This window comes from Fistularia commersonii, chromosome 10 (assembly GCF_037954325.1).
Source record: "Fistularia commersonii isolate RoL2024-O1a breed Wild chromosome 10, RoL_Fcom_v1.0, whole genome shotgun sequence".
NCBI lineage: Eukaryota > Metazoa > Chordata > Actinopteri > Syngnathiformes > Fistulariidae > Fistularia > Fistularia commersonii.
Window position 1 is genome coordinate 11,822,030 of NC_141293.1, and position 14,721 is coordinate 11,836,750.

Sequence of the window (14,721 nt, forward strand, 5' to 3'; positions counted from 1 at the left end):
TACTTGACGGGAGGGGAGCGAGGAGGGCGAGCGACGGCAGAGGGCCTCGGGAGGGAAACCGGCGTTGTCGGGAGGCCAAAAAAAAAAAAAAAAGCAGCGGAGATGATGAAGGTGGGAAAAATTAGGCGCTCTCAGCTGGAGCGCGACACGTCGATTAAAGAGGAACGGCCCATCGGAGGACGCTCACTCCCGCAGTTTCCCCGGCCTGGAGGAGAACCAGCCAAACAAACAAGACACACCAGACGCCAAGTGCTATTACAAATTCAAACGTGCAGGATTTCAAAACTAATTTCTAACGAGAAAAAAGACACAACAGAATTATAAAAAAAAAATAAAAAAAAGTCAATTTTTTTGGACAGCATGTTTTTTACGAGATGACACCCAGTTATATTAAAAAGCTATGTCATGAGCCTCCCTTCAAAACACCAATGGCTCTTGGAGGAGCCAAAGTTTCCCCTTAATAAACCAAAAGGCGGCCCAGGGTTGGAGCGAGGAGGCGGTGGCTCCACGGCACGACGCGAGGATAATTCTCACCGCGCGTCGCTGCTCTATTAGCTATTGTCTGGGCAAATAACTGTGTGTGCGTGAGAGAGACAGAGAATGTGTGTGTGTGTGTGTGCTGAAATGACTAAAGAGGCATTGTAAAAAAAAAAAAAAAGAAAAAGTTAAGTGTTTTGGAGAGCATGCAGAGGCTGGAAGGTGTGTGTGTGGGGGGGGGGGGGGGGGGCTGTTTAAACTGCATTTAAAGCGGTTCTCTTTCATTTACATGGTTTATTCTACTCACAAGAGGAGTCGCTGTCAAATCTGTGAAACTAAAAGGCGTTTAAGGTTCGGGGCTTATAGCTTTGTGGACAGATTCGTTGATTGATTGATTGATAAGACAAGTGCCATGGAAATATCCCCAACCCACAGCGTGAATCTACTGAACCAGCATGAGCGGCTTTTGATTCAAACTTTTTTGAGCAAAGTTTCTGATTGTGTGTTAGCATATGTTAACTGCTCAATGAACTGTTTGCCCAATTTTCTGCAAAACATATTATTTATGTATTCTTATTTCTCTATTTGCGTATATGTATTTATCCATTTATTTCTGATGTAATCTCATTTAATCATTGCACCTAGTTCGGATAATCTTATGATATTTGCAAAGATATATATGAATTCAAAGCTCTTGATTTTGGTTGTTTTGCTTTTTGTCAACACCTAATTTGTGCAAGTGGAGCTCATCTTACCTCTCTTATGGCAAGTTTTCAGCAGGTGGCCGGTGGACTTGTAGGGGACCCCTGCAAGCTTGGCCCCGGTGCTGCCGAGCCTGGAGCGGCCCAGGGGGCTGCCGTTCTGCTCCATGCGAGGCAGCTTCGCCGGCGGGGCCTTGGCCTCCGCCAGGCTGTTGACCAGCTCCGAGTTCTCCTTGCCCAAACACGTCTCGCTGAGATGCTCCATCATCCTCAGCACCTCTGCTCACTATCACCTGCCGAGACGGAGACATGACGGTGCAGCTGTCAGCAGAGACGCAGGATGTGAGCGGCATGACAAGCGACCCGCGGGAGAAACGTGACTCCCTGCTCTCCAGCTGGGAGGGCGAAAACCAACGCGCGCAAAACATCCCCGGCCCGATACGTCACACCGTCCGGTGTTTTCAAAACACAGTAAAACCTAAGCGCATTTTTTTTCCAGGCTTGAAAATGCGAGTCAAGCCAGGGAAATGTCAATAAAATGACGAAAATCTGTGACAAGTCACCTAAAAGTCAAGGGGAAATTTGATGAAAATGAGACGAAATTTTCCTGTAATAAAAAAACCTGAAATAACCTTAAATATTGACCAAATAAAAGAAAATGTTAAATAAGTAACGCAGAAATTAGCAACAAATCAGAGTGAGAGAACAAACAGTGAGGAGGAAAGGTTTCTGTCTCTGGCCTGAGGTCGAACTCTGAGGCATGACTTTCACCACCACGCAGGGCGCCGAGGTGCCTCCAAAAGCTCCCCACCAAATGATGAAACGCCTGCTTTTCCCTTCTCCCCTCCCCACACACCAGAACCTTAAAAACCCGCGTGGATGCTCCTGCTCAGATTGCAGCCGTCGGCCATGACACCCGGGGGCCGCCACGTTTCCCCCGCTCCCGCATATGCTTCCCCCACCTTTCCCACAGCATCTATTATAGATGGCCGTCCCGCTACAGTTTCCCACGAGTGGAAAGCAAAGGCTTTTTTTTTTTTTTTTTGTGCAAACACATCCATTCGCCATGAGATTCCACTTGGACGGGTTTCTGTGCGGCTTCTGCGCTGGGGGGGCGAGGGGGGGGACGCTCCTCTGAGTCACTTCATGGGGGCTTCACCTTCATGACGCAGCTCCAGAGGGGGGTGAGGGCGGGCCGGAAACAACACACACACACACCAAGAACGCACTGTGCAAACGCCATAATAAGAACACACACACACACCTAACTTTAAAGGTGTGAGGTGGAGTTTAAGGTTTGTTTCCTTGTATTTCCTACACAATTTTGGGAGGGAAACTTCACACAGTGCACTCCTGCTGACTCATGAGGGCAGTCACAACAAGTTAAATCCAAGGAGGGGGAAGAAAAAGGAGCGTACGATGAAAGAAGATGGAGTTGGTTTTCCCACAGGTGCACACACACACACACACACACACTTGGTGACGCACTGAAGACTCCACTGACACACACTTTTGAGAGTGAAACACCTGCCTATGTCGCCCCTTGGTGACACTGCAGCAGGTTAACTTGCTGGAATGCAGCTGTCAGTGAGTGACAGAGCTGCATGCACCACACACACACACACACACACTCGAAAAAAAAAGATCATGAACTCCCCCATTCATAACATGCAATGAGGCAACTAATTCCCCAACAAATTGGAGAACGGGATGGAGGGGTGGTAAAGAAATCCATACCTGGGTGAAGTCTAGATCCAGGTCAGGATTTTTAAATGACCTTAAACAACAACAACAACAACAGAAAACACACTCTCACACACATACAGAGGAGCGATGGAGAAGTCGAGTTACCTTGAACGCAGCACTTCAGCACCGGAGAGCATAAAACCTCCACCTGGACGAAACCACGTCTCTTCAAGTTTGGCAGGAAACAACACACACACACACACACACACACACATTCACACATTCGAAACAAGTCCCCCCCCCCCCACCCCCCAGGTTCCTCTTGCTTGTTGTCTCTCCCTCTCTTTTACGTGTGCATGATATTTCTCCCTTTCTCTCTTTTTTTTTTTTAGAAAATCAGCCGGCGGGGAGACGGGCGCCTCCTCCTCCCGCACCTCCCGCTCCGGCTGCGGCTCCTCCCGCTGCTCCCCTCCGCGGATGACTGACAGGCGGAGCGTGAAAACAACAACCCGAGTCCGCGGAGGCGAGATGGACCGCGATAGGCGTACATTGGTGAGCGCCGTGTGTGTATGTGCGAGTGTGTGTGTGTGTGTGTGTGTGTAGGCACTAAGCTAACCCCGACTGGGAGGTGGAGGTGAAGGGGGGGACCGCCGTCGCGAACCGCCGCGGGAAAGTGCGCGTCCGCCCGGAGTTCGCATCCCCCGGATCCGCGGCGTCGGCGGCGGCCGCGTTCAGTGAGCTGCCGCCGGAGGAAGAAGAAGAGGAGGAGCGATGGGGGTCGGCGGGGTGGGGAGGGGACGGAGCAAAAAAAAAAAGAAAAGAAAGAAAAACCTAAATGAAATTATGATAACACGGAGATACGGCGTGTGTGTGTGTGAGAGAGAGAGAGAGGGAGTGTGTGTGTGTGTTTGTGTGTGTGTGTGTCCGCGGGGAGAGAGAGGGAGACGGAGCGAGCGGCTCGGTTTAGCTAGGCGGCTGCGGAGCGGCTCGCTGGCGGCGGCGATGTGAAGGCGATACGCGGGGCGGCCGAGGCAGGTTCGCCCGGCGGAGCGACCGGAGGAAAAAAATAAAAATAAAACGGAAGAAAGGATGAGGTGGGAGGAAGGGTGAGGGAAGGAAAGAAGGGGGGGTGAAAGAAAAAAAAAAGTGCGCTTCACTTTGGACGTCGCGGATGGATATCGAGGCTCCGGCGCGGAGGTGGGAGCGGGCAGCCCGCGGCGGCAGAGCGGGAGGAGGCGTCCTGCTGGCTGACGATCGGCGTCCGGACGGAGCTCCTCTTTTCTCCCTCTCTCTCTCTCTCTCTCTCTCTCCCTCTCTCTCTCTCCCTCTCTCTCTCTTTCTCTCTCACTCCGTCTCTCCCTCCCTGTCCCCATTAAATTATTAGTTGTATTGACTCATCACTCCCCCCTCTCTTTCTCTCTCTCTCTCTCTCTCCCCTCCTCATTTCCAACGATGGCAGTAGAAAAAGGGGGTAATTTTTTTTTTTTAGGGAGGAGGAAAAGGTTGTGTGTGTGTGTGTGTGTGTGTGTGTGTGTGTGTGCGCGGAAGGGGAAAATAATCCCCCCCCTTCCCCGCAAAAGTCCCGGTGGAGAAACACGCAAAGTGGCGGCGGGGTGGTGGACGAGGAAACGGGGACGCGCACACACACACAAACACACACACGCACGTACACACACACACGTTTGGGGGTGTGATTTCCGGCTGTGCGCGCAGGAATTTTTAATCAGCTTGATTAGAATGAGACGGTCCTGCATTTATTATAAGTGTAACACACACACACACACACACACAAAACCAAAGAACCATAAATAATTAATCCCCATTTTATTTCACTTTGCTCCAGAATGTTCTGACTTTTATTTTATTTTTTTGTCTTTTATTTTTGCAGGAAAGAAAAAAACAGCAGGGACCAACCAAGTCCTCACTTCCCCCTGAAAAATGTCCTGAAGTGCTTCCGGGTCAGAGGTCAGACTTCTGATTGGACACTAATTGCAAATCAATAGCAATTGGTTTGAGTATCAATGAAGGTGTTTAGGTGAATGAGTGAATTGATCTGTCAAACGGACACCATTTATGAACGTGGAAACATGTGCACGGTCAAATAAAGTGAGTTTGAAGGTCATCCACACACACACACACACACACACACACACACACACACACACACACACACACACACACACACACACACACACAACCCCCTCAGCCCTCTGCATCATGTCAGACTGGATTATACCAAAAATATTAGATAAGATAATCTGTTGTCAGAGTCAACAGAAGCAGGAGCAATGGAAGTGGAAGGAGGAGGCGGCGAAGATGCGCATCTTGTTTTGTGAAATTATCCCGCACTTGGCCATTCTCGGGCCGATCGGGACGAAGGGGGGGGGCACAAGGTCACCTAAAACAACCCTTCCCTTCCCCCCATTAATCTCAAGGCATACCCTTCATGCCGGATCCGCCCCCACTTTGTAAACAAACAAAGCCCCGTGCTCGAAACACGGCGTCGGTGAATGCATAGCAACTCAGGAGACACGCGTCTCATAGTGACACATAGAGACGTTCTCTTTTCGGAGAAATACGGCCAGCTCTTCGTCGACACACGTCAGTCAGACGAAGGTGAAGATGTCTCGTGAGTCCAGGAAACAAAAACAGGAAGCCGACCCAGCCGATCACCTCCGTGCACAGCAGGGGCGGCAAGGCGGCCGCGGAGTTCAAGCGTGCGTACGCTTACTAATAAATAGTTGTCTTTAGTTATGAAAGAACACATGATCGGCGCACCGTCCCCGTTGTTCCCGAAACAAGCTCAGGCGGCGCACGGCCCAACTTGCACGGTTAAAATAAAAAACGAAATCACGCGGCCGCCGTGTCACACTGAGGTGACGGAGCAGGCGCTACTGGAAGAAGCCCGGCCCCCGCCCAAAACCAGGCCTCTTCCCACGTGAGGTCAAAAGTTTGCTCATTTCAAGCTGAATTTACAACAGAAATAAATTCACCACGTTGCTAAACACAATGTGAAACTCCAATTTGAGACCCGAGATGGAACAATATTGACGCCTGAGTTTTTTTTGTTTTTTTTTTTTTCTTGAGGGGGCGGCCGCATTAAGAAAAAGAAGGTCCCACAGCTGTGGTTTCATGACAGGAAACGGCACAGTCGCTGAAGATGCTGGTGTGAGGTTTAGAATTCAGCAGCAGGTTCGAGGGATGGCGGAGTTCAACGCGCTGGGCCCAAAACCCATTATTATTATTGTTATTATTATGCAAGGTCTAAAGGAATGAGAATGGGACAGAGGGATGGTCCACCCAGACGGACTTCCATGTCCTCCTCTACCTCCGCTGCACAATGCCAGAGGAAACTGCAGGCTACAAAGTATAAACAATAACATAACCTGATTCTGTCTTTCAACGCGATCTCTTTCCCTTCAAAAGAAAACGTGGAAGTTTGTTTTTAATGCCAATTCTAATCCCGGCCGGCATCCCCCGAATGCGGGATTAAGTTTGTTTTACTTCCCATGACATTTCAAGGCTCCCTTTCTTTAAATCTCTGAATACATAGAGAGGAATCCTTCTGAAAAAAAGGGGCCTGTGTGTTAAAACCGGTGGAATGATTGCGGAGGTGAATGAATGGATGAATGCGTGATGCTCTCGCTCATTCAGACTTGCGGCGAGGAGCTATTTGTTGTTAAAATGGGAACTTTAGGAAACAAATCTAATGTGATGCTTTCTGATGTTATTTGGAACTGAGAAACCCTTGCTTTTATGATTAGTACATTTTTAATATTTATTATTAAATGTTTTGGCTATTTTAAGTTTTTTAAAGCACATATTTGATCATCTTTAACTATTTTTGATATTAAAAATAGTATATCTAGGCAGAATTGGAAAAAGGCAATTGCTGCAATTCGTGATTGAGCAGCATCACTGTATACGATCCTCCTTTCTCCATTTATTTATTAATGTATTTGTTAATTTATTTATGCATTTATTTATTTATGTATTTATTTATTTATTCATTTATTTATTTATGGATTTACTTATTTATGTATGTAGGTGGTATATATTTATTTATTCATTCATTTATTTATGGATTTATTTATTCATTCATTTATTCATGTATTTATTTATTCATTTTTACTTTGCAAGATCGGGTTTTCTGTTTTATTGGACTATTCAGGAAATATCCACGTTTGCACTGACAACATCGATCAGCTCTGATAAGCCCACGTCTTTTCGATATTCCTTGACAGAGTGGGTTGGAGAATCAGCCGAGAGACAGAAAAAAAAGCAGAGGAGCATCAGTCATTTTCAAAAGTTAAGAAACACTTTTTTTTTTAAGAAAAAAGTGGCACGTTCACGACCGGGAAGGGTTCGGGTTCGATTCCAACAAATGTCCAGCGCGGTTTTATCGCCACTCCCCTCCGCTACAGCCCCAAGAACAATCGGAGGTTTCCGGAGACGTGTCTATCCCTAATAAAACCCCTTAAATATTCATATTTCAAATTTGATATGAATATCTATCACTTTACTTTCCCCGATGTCCACACGGGCACTTTGATTGTTATTCCGCTCTGAGCAGCCTCTCCTCCACATCACACTCCTCTTCCTCCTCCTCACTTTGCATCACCTGCACCTGCCGCCACATCTCTCGCTTTCGGTTCGCCACCGTCACTCCCGTTCCCGTTTCCTCCGTATTGTTGTTTCTTGCTTTTTTTTTCTGGCCCCGTTTTAGCTGCATTTGGGGTTTTTGCCGGTGAAAGCAGACCCCATTGTCGGCAAATGCTCTTTTCTCTGCAGCGTGACGCAAGCAAGCCGCGGTCGTTTTCCACCGTGATTGCCGGGGTGCCATCGGAGAGCATCGATAACCCCTGCCAGGGCCTTGGCAGCGCCAACAGGTGCCGGCGCTGCCAGCGAGGTTGGCACTGGCGCGGCTGCGAAAACCCTCTGACATCCAGAAGGGCACAGATTTGCACTGAATGCACCGCTGAATCAACACTGCTGATTATCAATTAACATATACTGTTTTGTATCGCACAGAAAAGAGGCAGAATGGGGTTTGGAAAAAACAAAAAGCTTGTTTAAAAAAAAATACGCACACACACACACACACACACACACACACACACACACACACACACATATACGCACACGCTTGTGGTAATCACGTGCTGAATGCAGATTTAACCTCCGTTCAAGGTGTTTTTTTGTTTTGTTTTGTTTTTTTTCCAAGCCAATGTGGCTTTGTGTCAGGTAGATGCACGGCGGTGTGTTACACATGTACACAAGTGTAATTGTTCAGGCAGGATTTTTGTGCCTGTTGGCTACATGTGTAGAGGAAACACACGCACACGTGAGAATGAGATGACACACACACACACACACACACACACACACACACACACACACACAAAAAGGCCACCTCGTGTTCGGCTACGGGCATGGATTGCAACTTGTTTCACCACAACCACCCGCGTGTTTTTACCAAAACAGATTTAACAAAACTATCTGCACTCTGTGTTTTTTTTTAAACCGCATGTTTATAAACCTTTTTTTTTTTTAATAATTAAAAAAAAAAAAAAAAGAGCCTAATTATGGTCTGTCGGCAAGGAAAACGGGACTGGCAGCGATTAGGACGAGGTACAATACAGCGTCTTTATTCACCCCGGGCACGTAGGTGTTGTAATGTCTTCACGCTCGCCACTTGTGATGCTTCTAATGGGCATTAATACGATTATTTGGATTACTAATACACATTAGGGCTGAGCTAACGCGGTACTTGAGGGGGGGGATTGTAAGGAGGGCTGTCTCGGGTTCGACTTTTCCGCAAGTGTCTGCCACAATACAAACACAGACATAAGCGTAATAGTATTATTAGAGGCAGTGAAGGATTTAATAATCTGTCGGCTGGGGGTTGAGGGGTGGGCGGAGGAGGGGGGGAAAGTGTCAAAACACGCCCGCATCAGTGCGGGTGAATAGACGGTGTCATTCTGTGAAGAAGAAGAAGACAAAAAAAGATAGAGGAAAAGAAGAAAACGCGGCAGCGGAGCTGTGCAAAAAAAAAAAAAAAAAGGAAAAAGAAAAAGCCGCCCGGCAGTGCAGTTAAATGCGTGGTAACAGACGCAAAAATGAAATTAATCTCTTGTCTAAACAAAGACGGGACTCCGCTTATAAAACAATCGGCATTTTTCCTTTTTTTTTTATTAATGAATTTTGCTCACTTGCGGGCGAGGGGATTTTCGGGAGGGGCGCTCAAGTCAAGTCGAGCGTCCGTCTCAGACGCTCGCACAGGAAATCAAAGACGAGTGCAGAAGTCTCGACTTTGCACGCCGTCTCCACAACACAGTGTTATTTTATTTATCCTCCCCACACACAGGCACGCACGCACACACACACACGCGGTTAATTAACGTGTCCTCATAAGACGCCCGAGCAAACGCGAAACCCCTTAATCACTGGTAAAGCGCAGATCGACTAAATATTCCATAACGGAGGAATATCCAACAAATCAAATTAGCCTCAGGTTTTTCCATTAGCCTCTCATACAGCAAGTGTGGCTTTCAATTACTAGTGAAATAAGGTGATTTATACATTTCTCATATGTCCGTGCGGTGGTGTGGGTGGAGGGTGGGGGGCGGAGGAGAGAACAAGGGGGGTGTAATGAACTGAGAGTCGGCTCCTAAGTGCTTAATTGTTTTATAATCACATGAAGTCGACAGAAATAGAAGCGTAGCGGCGCGGTCTCCACCTCAGGTCTGATGACAGCAAGGCCTAACGCCAGTTGGCCTTGCCTGAGTGGGGGGACGCGGATATTCCGTTCGACGCCCCCCGAAACACACACACACACACATACAAACACATTGCGGCGTGCACGTCTCCGACGCGAGACCCCACGCCGCGCATCCGCGTCTCACCACCCCGGTATGTCCAGGTCACCCCGGGCGATAAAGGAATGCGTACGCTTTCTTCACCTTTATCAAATTATAACGCTTAGCCGTTGTCAAACGCAGACGTTTTTTTTTTTTTTTTTTAAAGAAATAACTTTTCCGCCGCTGTTTGTCCCCGTCCACCATCACATGACCGAATAATCAAACTCTAATTTCTGCCTCGTGGGTCGCAACAAATAAACAATTAATGGGATTAGAAAGGAGACAGGGGTGTTTGTGTGTGTGAAGGAGTGAACTGAGGGTGAGGAGCGGCTCTGGGGACGAAGGCTGCCGCGTCCCCTTCGCCCCCCCCCCACGCCCTCACGTCGGGGCCCCTTGGGTTCCTGCAGGACAAGAGAGCAGGTGTGTGTATATGTGTGTGTGTGTGTGTTTGTGTGTATGTGGAGATAAAACATCCGCTCAAGCCCTCTTAAACACACACACACTTTATCTCCATATATATTTACTTGCATACTTAATCCCTTGTCAAAGGACGCATCATCCATCCGCTGATGAACAAAACATGCAATAAGGCATGTGTGTGTGTGTGTGTGTGCGTGCACGTGCGAGACACCAAGGGGAGAAAGAGAATGCGTTGAAACGGAATATGTGGGTGGGTATTAACAACCTGATCTTAGCTGGATGCGCTTTCCTCTAAATCGCTTTTTTTTTTTTTTTATCTCCAAACAAAAGGATTCGGGAAAAAACCTACACAGATCGGATAAAGACAAGCATCAGAATAAAAGACAATGAGCCCCCCTCCTTTTCGCCCCGCTCCGTCTCTAAAGAAATATGAAATAAACCTGTAATAATGTGATTTCAATCGTGAAAACTAAACTACTGCTTTTTTTTTTTCTAAAATGCTATTTGCCACGGTGGCGTGAAGGAGCGACGCCAAAAAACGACAACAACAAGAAAGGAGAAAAGGGAACAGAGGAGGGATGTCGTTTTTTTTTTTTGCGAGAGCGTGACGAAACCGACATGACGGACGGACTTTTGGGGTTTTCGTCGTGATCCGGCGGAGGGGACGGCGTGCCAAGCCGGTCGGTAGAGCGGGGCCGATTTGTGAGGACCCGAAACAAATACAAAAAAAAACCAACAACAATGTGACGCTTTTATCGCCCGGGCCAAGGAATCTGGAGCGACAACAGCATGCAAATGGTACGGCAGAATAAATGCAGACGAGCATGCTGGGACAACATAACCACACACACACACTGTTAATTTTTTTCTCCCATACAAAGAACTTTCAAGATAATGACAAAATGAGCTGTAACTGCCGAAGCACACACACACACACACACACACACACACTCACTCACTCAGGGGTGGTATGTCTGTGTGTGTTTGGAGGGTGTGTGTGTTTTTTTTTTTTTTGGGGGGGGGGGGGGGGGTGCTCTGGCATTTTTGAGCCCTGGAATGCAGCAGTCCCTATTAATACACCACCTTATTATTTTTTTTTCCTCAAATAAAACTAGTTAAGACATGTCGTCCTGCAAGAATAGAGGGAATCATTGTTATCTCTCTTCGCTATTAGCCGTCGTCTTGATGAAGAGGAGGGAGGTAGGGGAGGGAAGGAGGGTGGGAGGTTGGAATCCCCAAAGAGCCACACATTAAAAACGAGACAGGCCTCTTATTTACTGGCGACAGTCTAATAAATACATTTGCTGGCAGCTAAACAGGTATTTACCCCACGCCCCACCGCAGGTATAATTCCACTCTTTTGCTGAGCTGTTATTTTGCCGTGGCCCCGTCATTATCACGCCGGTTAAAAGAAGCCAATTAATGGTTTTAGCCCGAGCTACCGGTCTCTCTCTCGAACCCGCGCCGCGTCGGCGTGCTTTTATTTTGAAGAAACACACAGAGGTGCCTTTTTTTATTTTTATTCTTATCCCCAGAAAGCGGGATCTCCGACGACGGCGACGGCAGGGGAATAAACCGTGGTTTTCCGATTCGTCTCCGGGAGGAGGTTCAGACGGGGGGCGGGAGTTCATGGGGGCAAACCCGCCTCTTTCCCGACGACCCCTGCGCCGCGCTAACCTGGGAGCGAGCTCGCAGCGGACGGGACCCGGGTGATGGAGGAGGAGGAGGAGGAGGAGGGGGGATATAACGCTCCGCCGGTGAAACGGGAAACTTGTCACCTCGACAGTTTCCCCGGAGCGTGCCGCCGCGGCTTAACAGCCCGGGTGGAGGGCGGAGGCGACAATTAAAGAAGTTGCGCTACAAAAACATCAAATATCGGAGGGAAAGGCTGAGGGCGAGACGGACAAGACGGTTCCAACCACCCAAGATCGAGCAGCTCCAGTTTTCCAAAAAGGAAAAAAAAAAAAAAACAACAACGGCGCTTTTAGTGAAACACACACCCAGGCATTAATTACACACTAATAAGCTGCGGCAGATGTTTGGGTTTTACTGCTAGAACTGTGTTAAGTGTGTGTGTCTGTGTGTGTGTGTGTGTGACCCGGCGGCCCTTTACGAGTTCAAGTTCACACGTGTGACTGTTCTGCCGGGCGATTTGACGCGAAACTCCGAGGGATGAACGCGGGAAAAAAAGAAGAAGCGCATCCGGGGTAATATCGACATCGCCGCGACGCCTGGCTGGAGATTGCCACCGGGACCCGTCCGCTTCGGGCGCTCGCCACCTTTGACCTTTTTTTGTGCCGCGGGGGGAAAAAAACACCGCCTAACGACAGCGGAAGCCTCTGAGGCTTGTCTTTACGCTACACCGGAGGGGGCGGAGGACGGATTGAGGGGGGTGAGAGCGAGGGTGTTAAAAAAGGTGAAGAGTGAAACTTGTAAACCACTGTCACCCACGCAATTTGGACAATGCATATTCACACACTCTCACGCGCACGCACATACACACACACCTTGAATGACTTCATCAGCACTGTGACGGAAAGACATAAGCGGACGGAGGCGGCGGCGTCACATCCATCCGACTGACACGACAAGACGGAGCAATAAATACTTTTAACTCTTCCTCTCCTCCACCTCCTCCTCATCCTCTTCTTCTTGTTCCTCACTTCGGCGTGTGTTTTGTAAAAGTGCCCGGCGGCCGTAAAAGTACCGAGGCAAAGTTGAGGCGTTAATTAAACAGTAAGTACATGGAGGGGAGGAAATGGAGCTGATCTAACGGCCCTAATAAAAGGAGGAGACGGCGGCCGGCGTCAGCGCTTTGACAAAAGTTGATTTGTCAACATCTCTTTTACTATATTAGATAAAAAGGGGGGGTTTGTTGCACACACACACATACACACACACACACACACACACACATACACACACACACACACACACACACACACACACACACACACACTCCAAGAGACTCCAGGAGACACAGGTCAAGCAGCAGCATCACCTCCTGCTGTTAAGTGAATTAGGGAGGTGGATGTTCCCTATGATCACGAGTGTTCCACTTTTTATTTTTGTTTTTTATTTTAATTCAAAAATAAAATATATAAAATAAATGTATCAACAGCCAGAAACGGTTATTTTTGATTTTTATTTTTTTTTTAGGGGGAAATAGAAGAAAAGAGAAGAGCGCCTTTCGTTTCTATCGTTGATGATTTTTTTTTTTTTTTAATTTTGTTTTTTACGCATCATGCAATTTGACGGGATTTGACGCGGAGAGCAGGGGCTGCTCGCAGGAGTGGAGGTGGGTGTGGGAGTGGGTGTGGGTGGAGGCATGTGACCGTGGGGTGTGGAAGGAGAAGCGGACCCGTACCTTGCGTGTGTCTTCTACGCTCTGGAAGTCGGTGGCCGAGCGGCGTCTCGGGTTCCCATGAAAAGTTGCGCCGCCGGGAGGAGGACAGAGAGGAGGAGGTGGAGGAGGACGGGAGGGGAAAGGAGATCCGCCGGAGTGGGAGAGGAAGAGGCTCCGCGTCTGGGGTGGAAAAACAAGCAAAAAAAAAAAAAAAAAAAGGAAGGAAAACTCCTATGGATGGAGAGGAGGAGGAGGAGGAGGAGGAGGAGGTGGAGGAGGAGGAGGAGGGTGCGCTCACTCGGGAGTTTTCTCTCGGATGTATTGGAGAGAGGAGGGGAGGAGAAGGAAGGGGGGAGCGGAGCGCACACACGGCGGCGGACCGGCGGAGAGACGCGGAGGACCGTGCGTGTGCGCGGCGGGCAGCGGGGGTGAGAGTGACGGCATGCGGGGCCGGGCGGCTTTGAGAGGGGCGGCAGGTACCCGGGCCGCCCCTCCCCGTCCGCTGATGCGCGCCGCGGTGATTTGCCAGCTGCGGCGCGGCGGCGCGTCTCTGCGCCCCACTTTGGATTTTTTTTTTTTTTTTTTTTTTTTTTTTGTGCAGCCGCTCCTCCACGACGCGCTTCTCAACCTCCTCCTCCACGGAGAGGGAGGAGGAGGAGGAGGAGAGAAAGAGAGAGAGAGATAGAAAGAGAGAGAGAGAGAGAAAGAGAAGCCGCCGACACACGCCACATGTTTGCGCATCAGGATGAGGAAGAGGAGTAAGAAGTGTGTGTGTGTGTGTGTGTGTGTGTGTGTGTGTGTGTGTGTGTGTGTGTGTGTGTGTGTGTGTGTGTGTCGCGGAGAGAGCTCCTCGGCTGAGACAAATAGAAAAGTTTTTTTATATGTATATATATATATATGTATATATCTTTGAATAATGATGATGAAAAAGAGGAAGAGGAGGAAGGTGCGAAAATTTCTTAATTTTTGCGGCCTCTTTAAACCACCGCAAACTTTCCTTCTCCCGCTGCAGCGCTAAGCAGAGGATCGACACACGCTCCTGTCTTCAAAAATGAAAATAAAATTATGATTATTGTTATTATATAGGTAATAATAATAATAACAATGATAATAATAATGTAATGATGATAATTTTAAGCAAATAAAAACAAACTCAAAGCTGGATCAATCGGGGTACACAGGGGACATACGTAACTTCCGCCCTCATATAGTGAATTATTAAAATTATTCG

At 48.2% G+C, this 14,721-nt stretch overlaps 1 protein-coding gene across 6 annotated transcripts in view; it reads right to left on the minus strand.

The window, feature by feature from the left end:
• satb1b (SATB homeobox 1b) overlaps positions 1-13,880 on the minus strand; it is a 73,214-nt gene extending 59,334 nt beyond the window's left edge. For 2 of the 6 annotated variants that reach the window (XM_086153773.1, XM_086153768.1), the window contains exons 1-2: positions 13,512-13,718; positions 1,233-1,471 (exon numbers count right to left, since the gene is read on the minus strand). In XM_086153773.1, coding sequence (XP_086009899.1) covers positions 1,233-1,446 — 214 coding nt within the window. In that variant the 5' untranslated portion in view covers positions 1,447-1,471; positions 13,512-13,718. Of the gene's footprint in view, positions 1-1,232; positions 1,472-3,029; positions 3,179-13,511 lie in introns of those variants that run through there. The other 4 variants (XM_086153770.1, XM_086153772.1, XM_086153771.1 and 1 more) reach the window with 4 other exon arrangements.
• Positions 13,881-14,721: the final 841 nt, after the last annotated feature.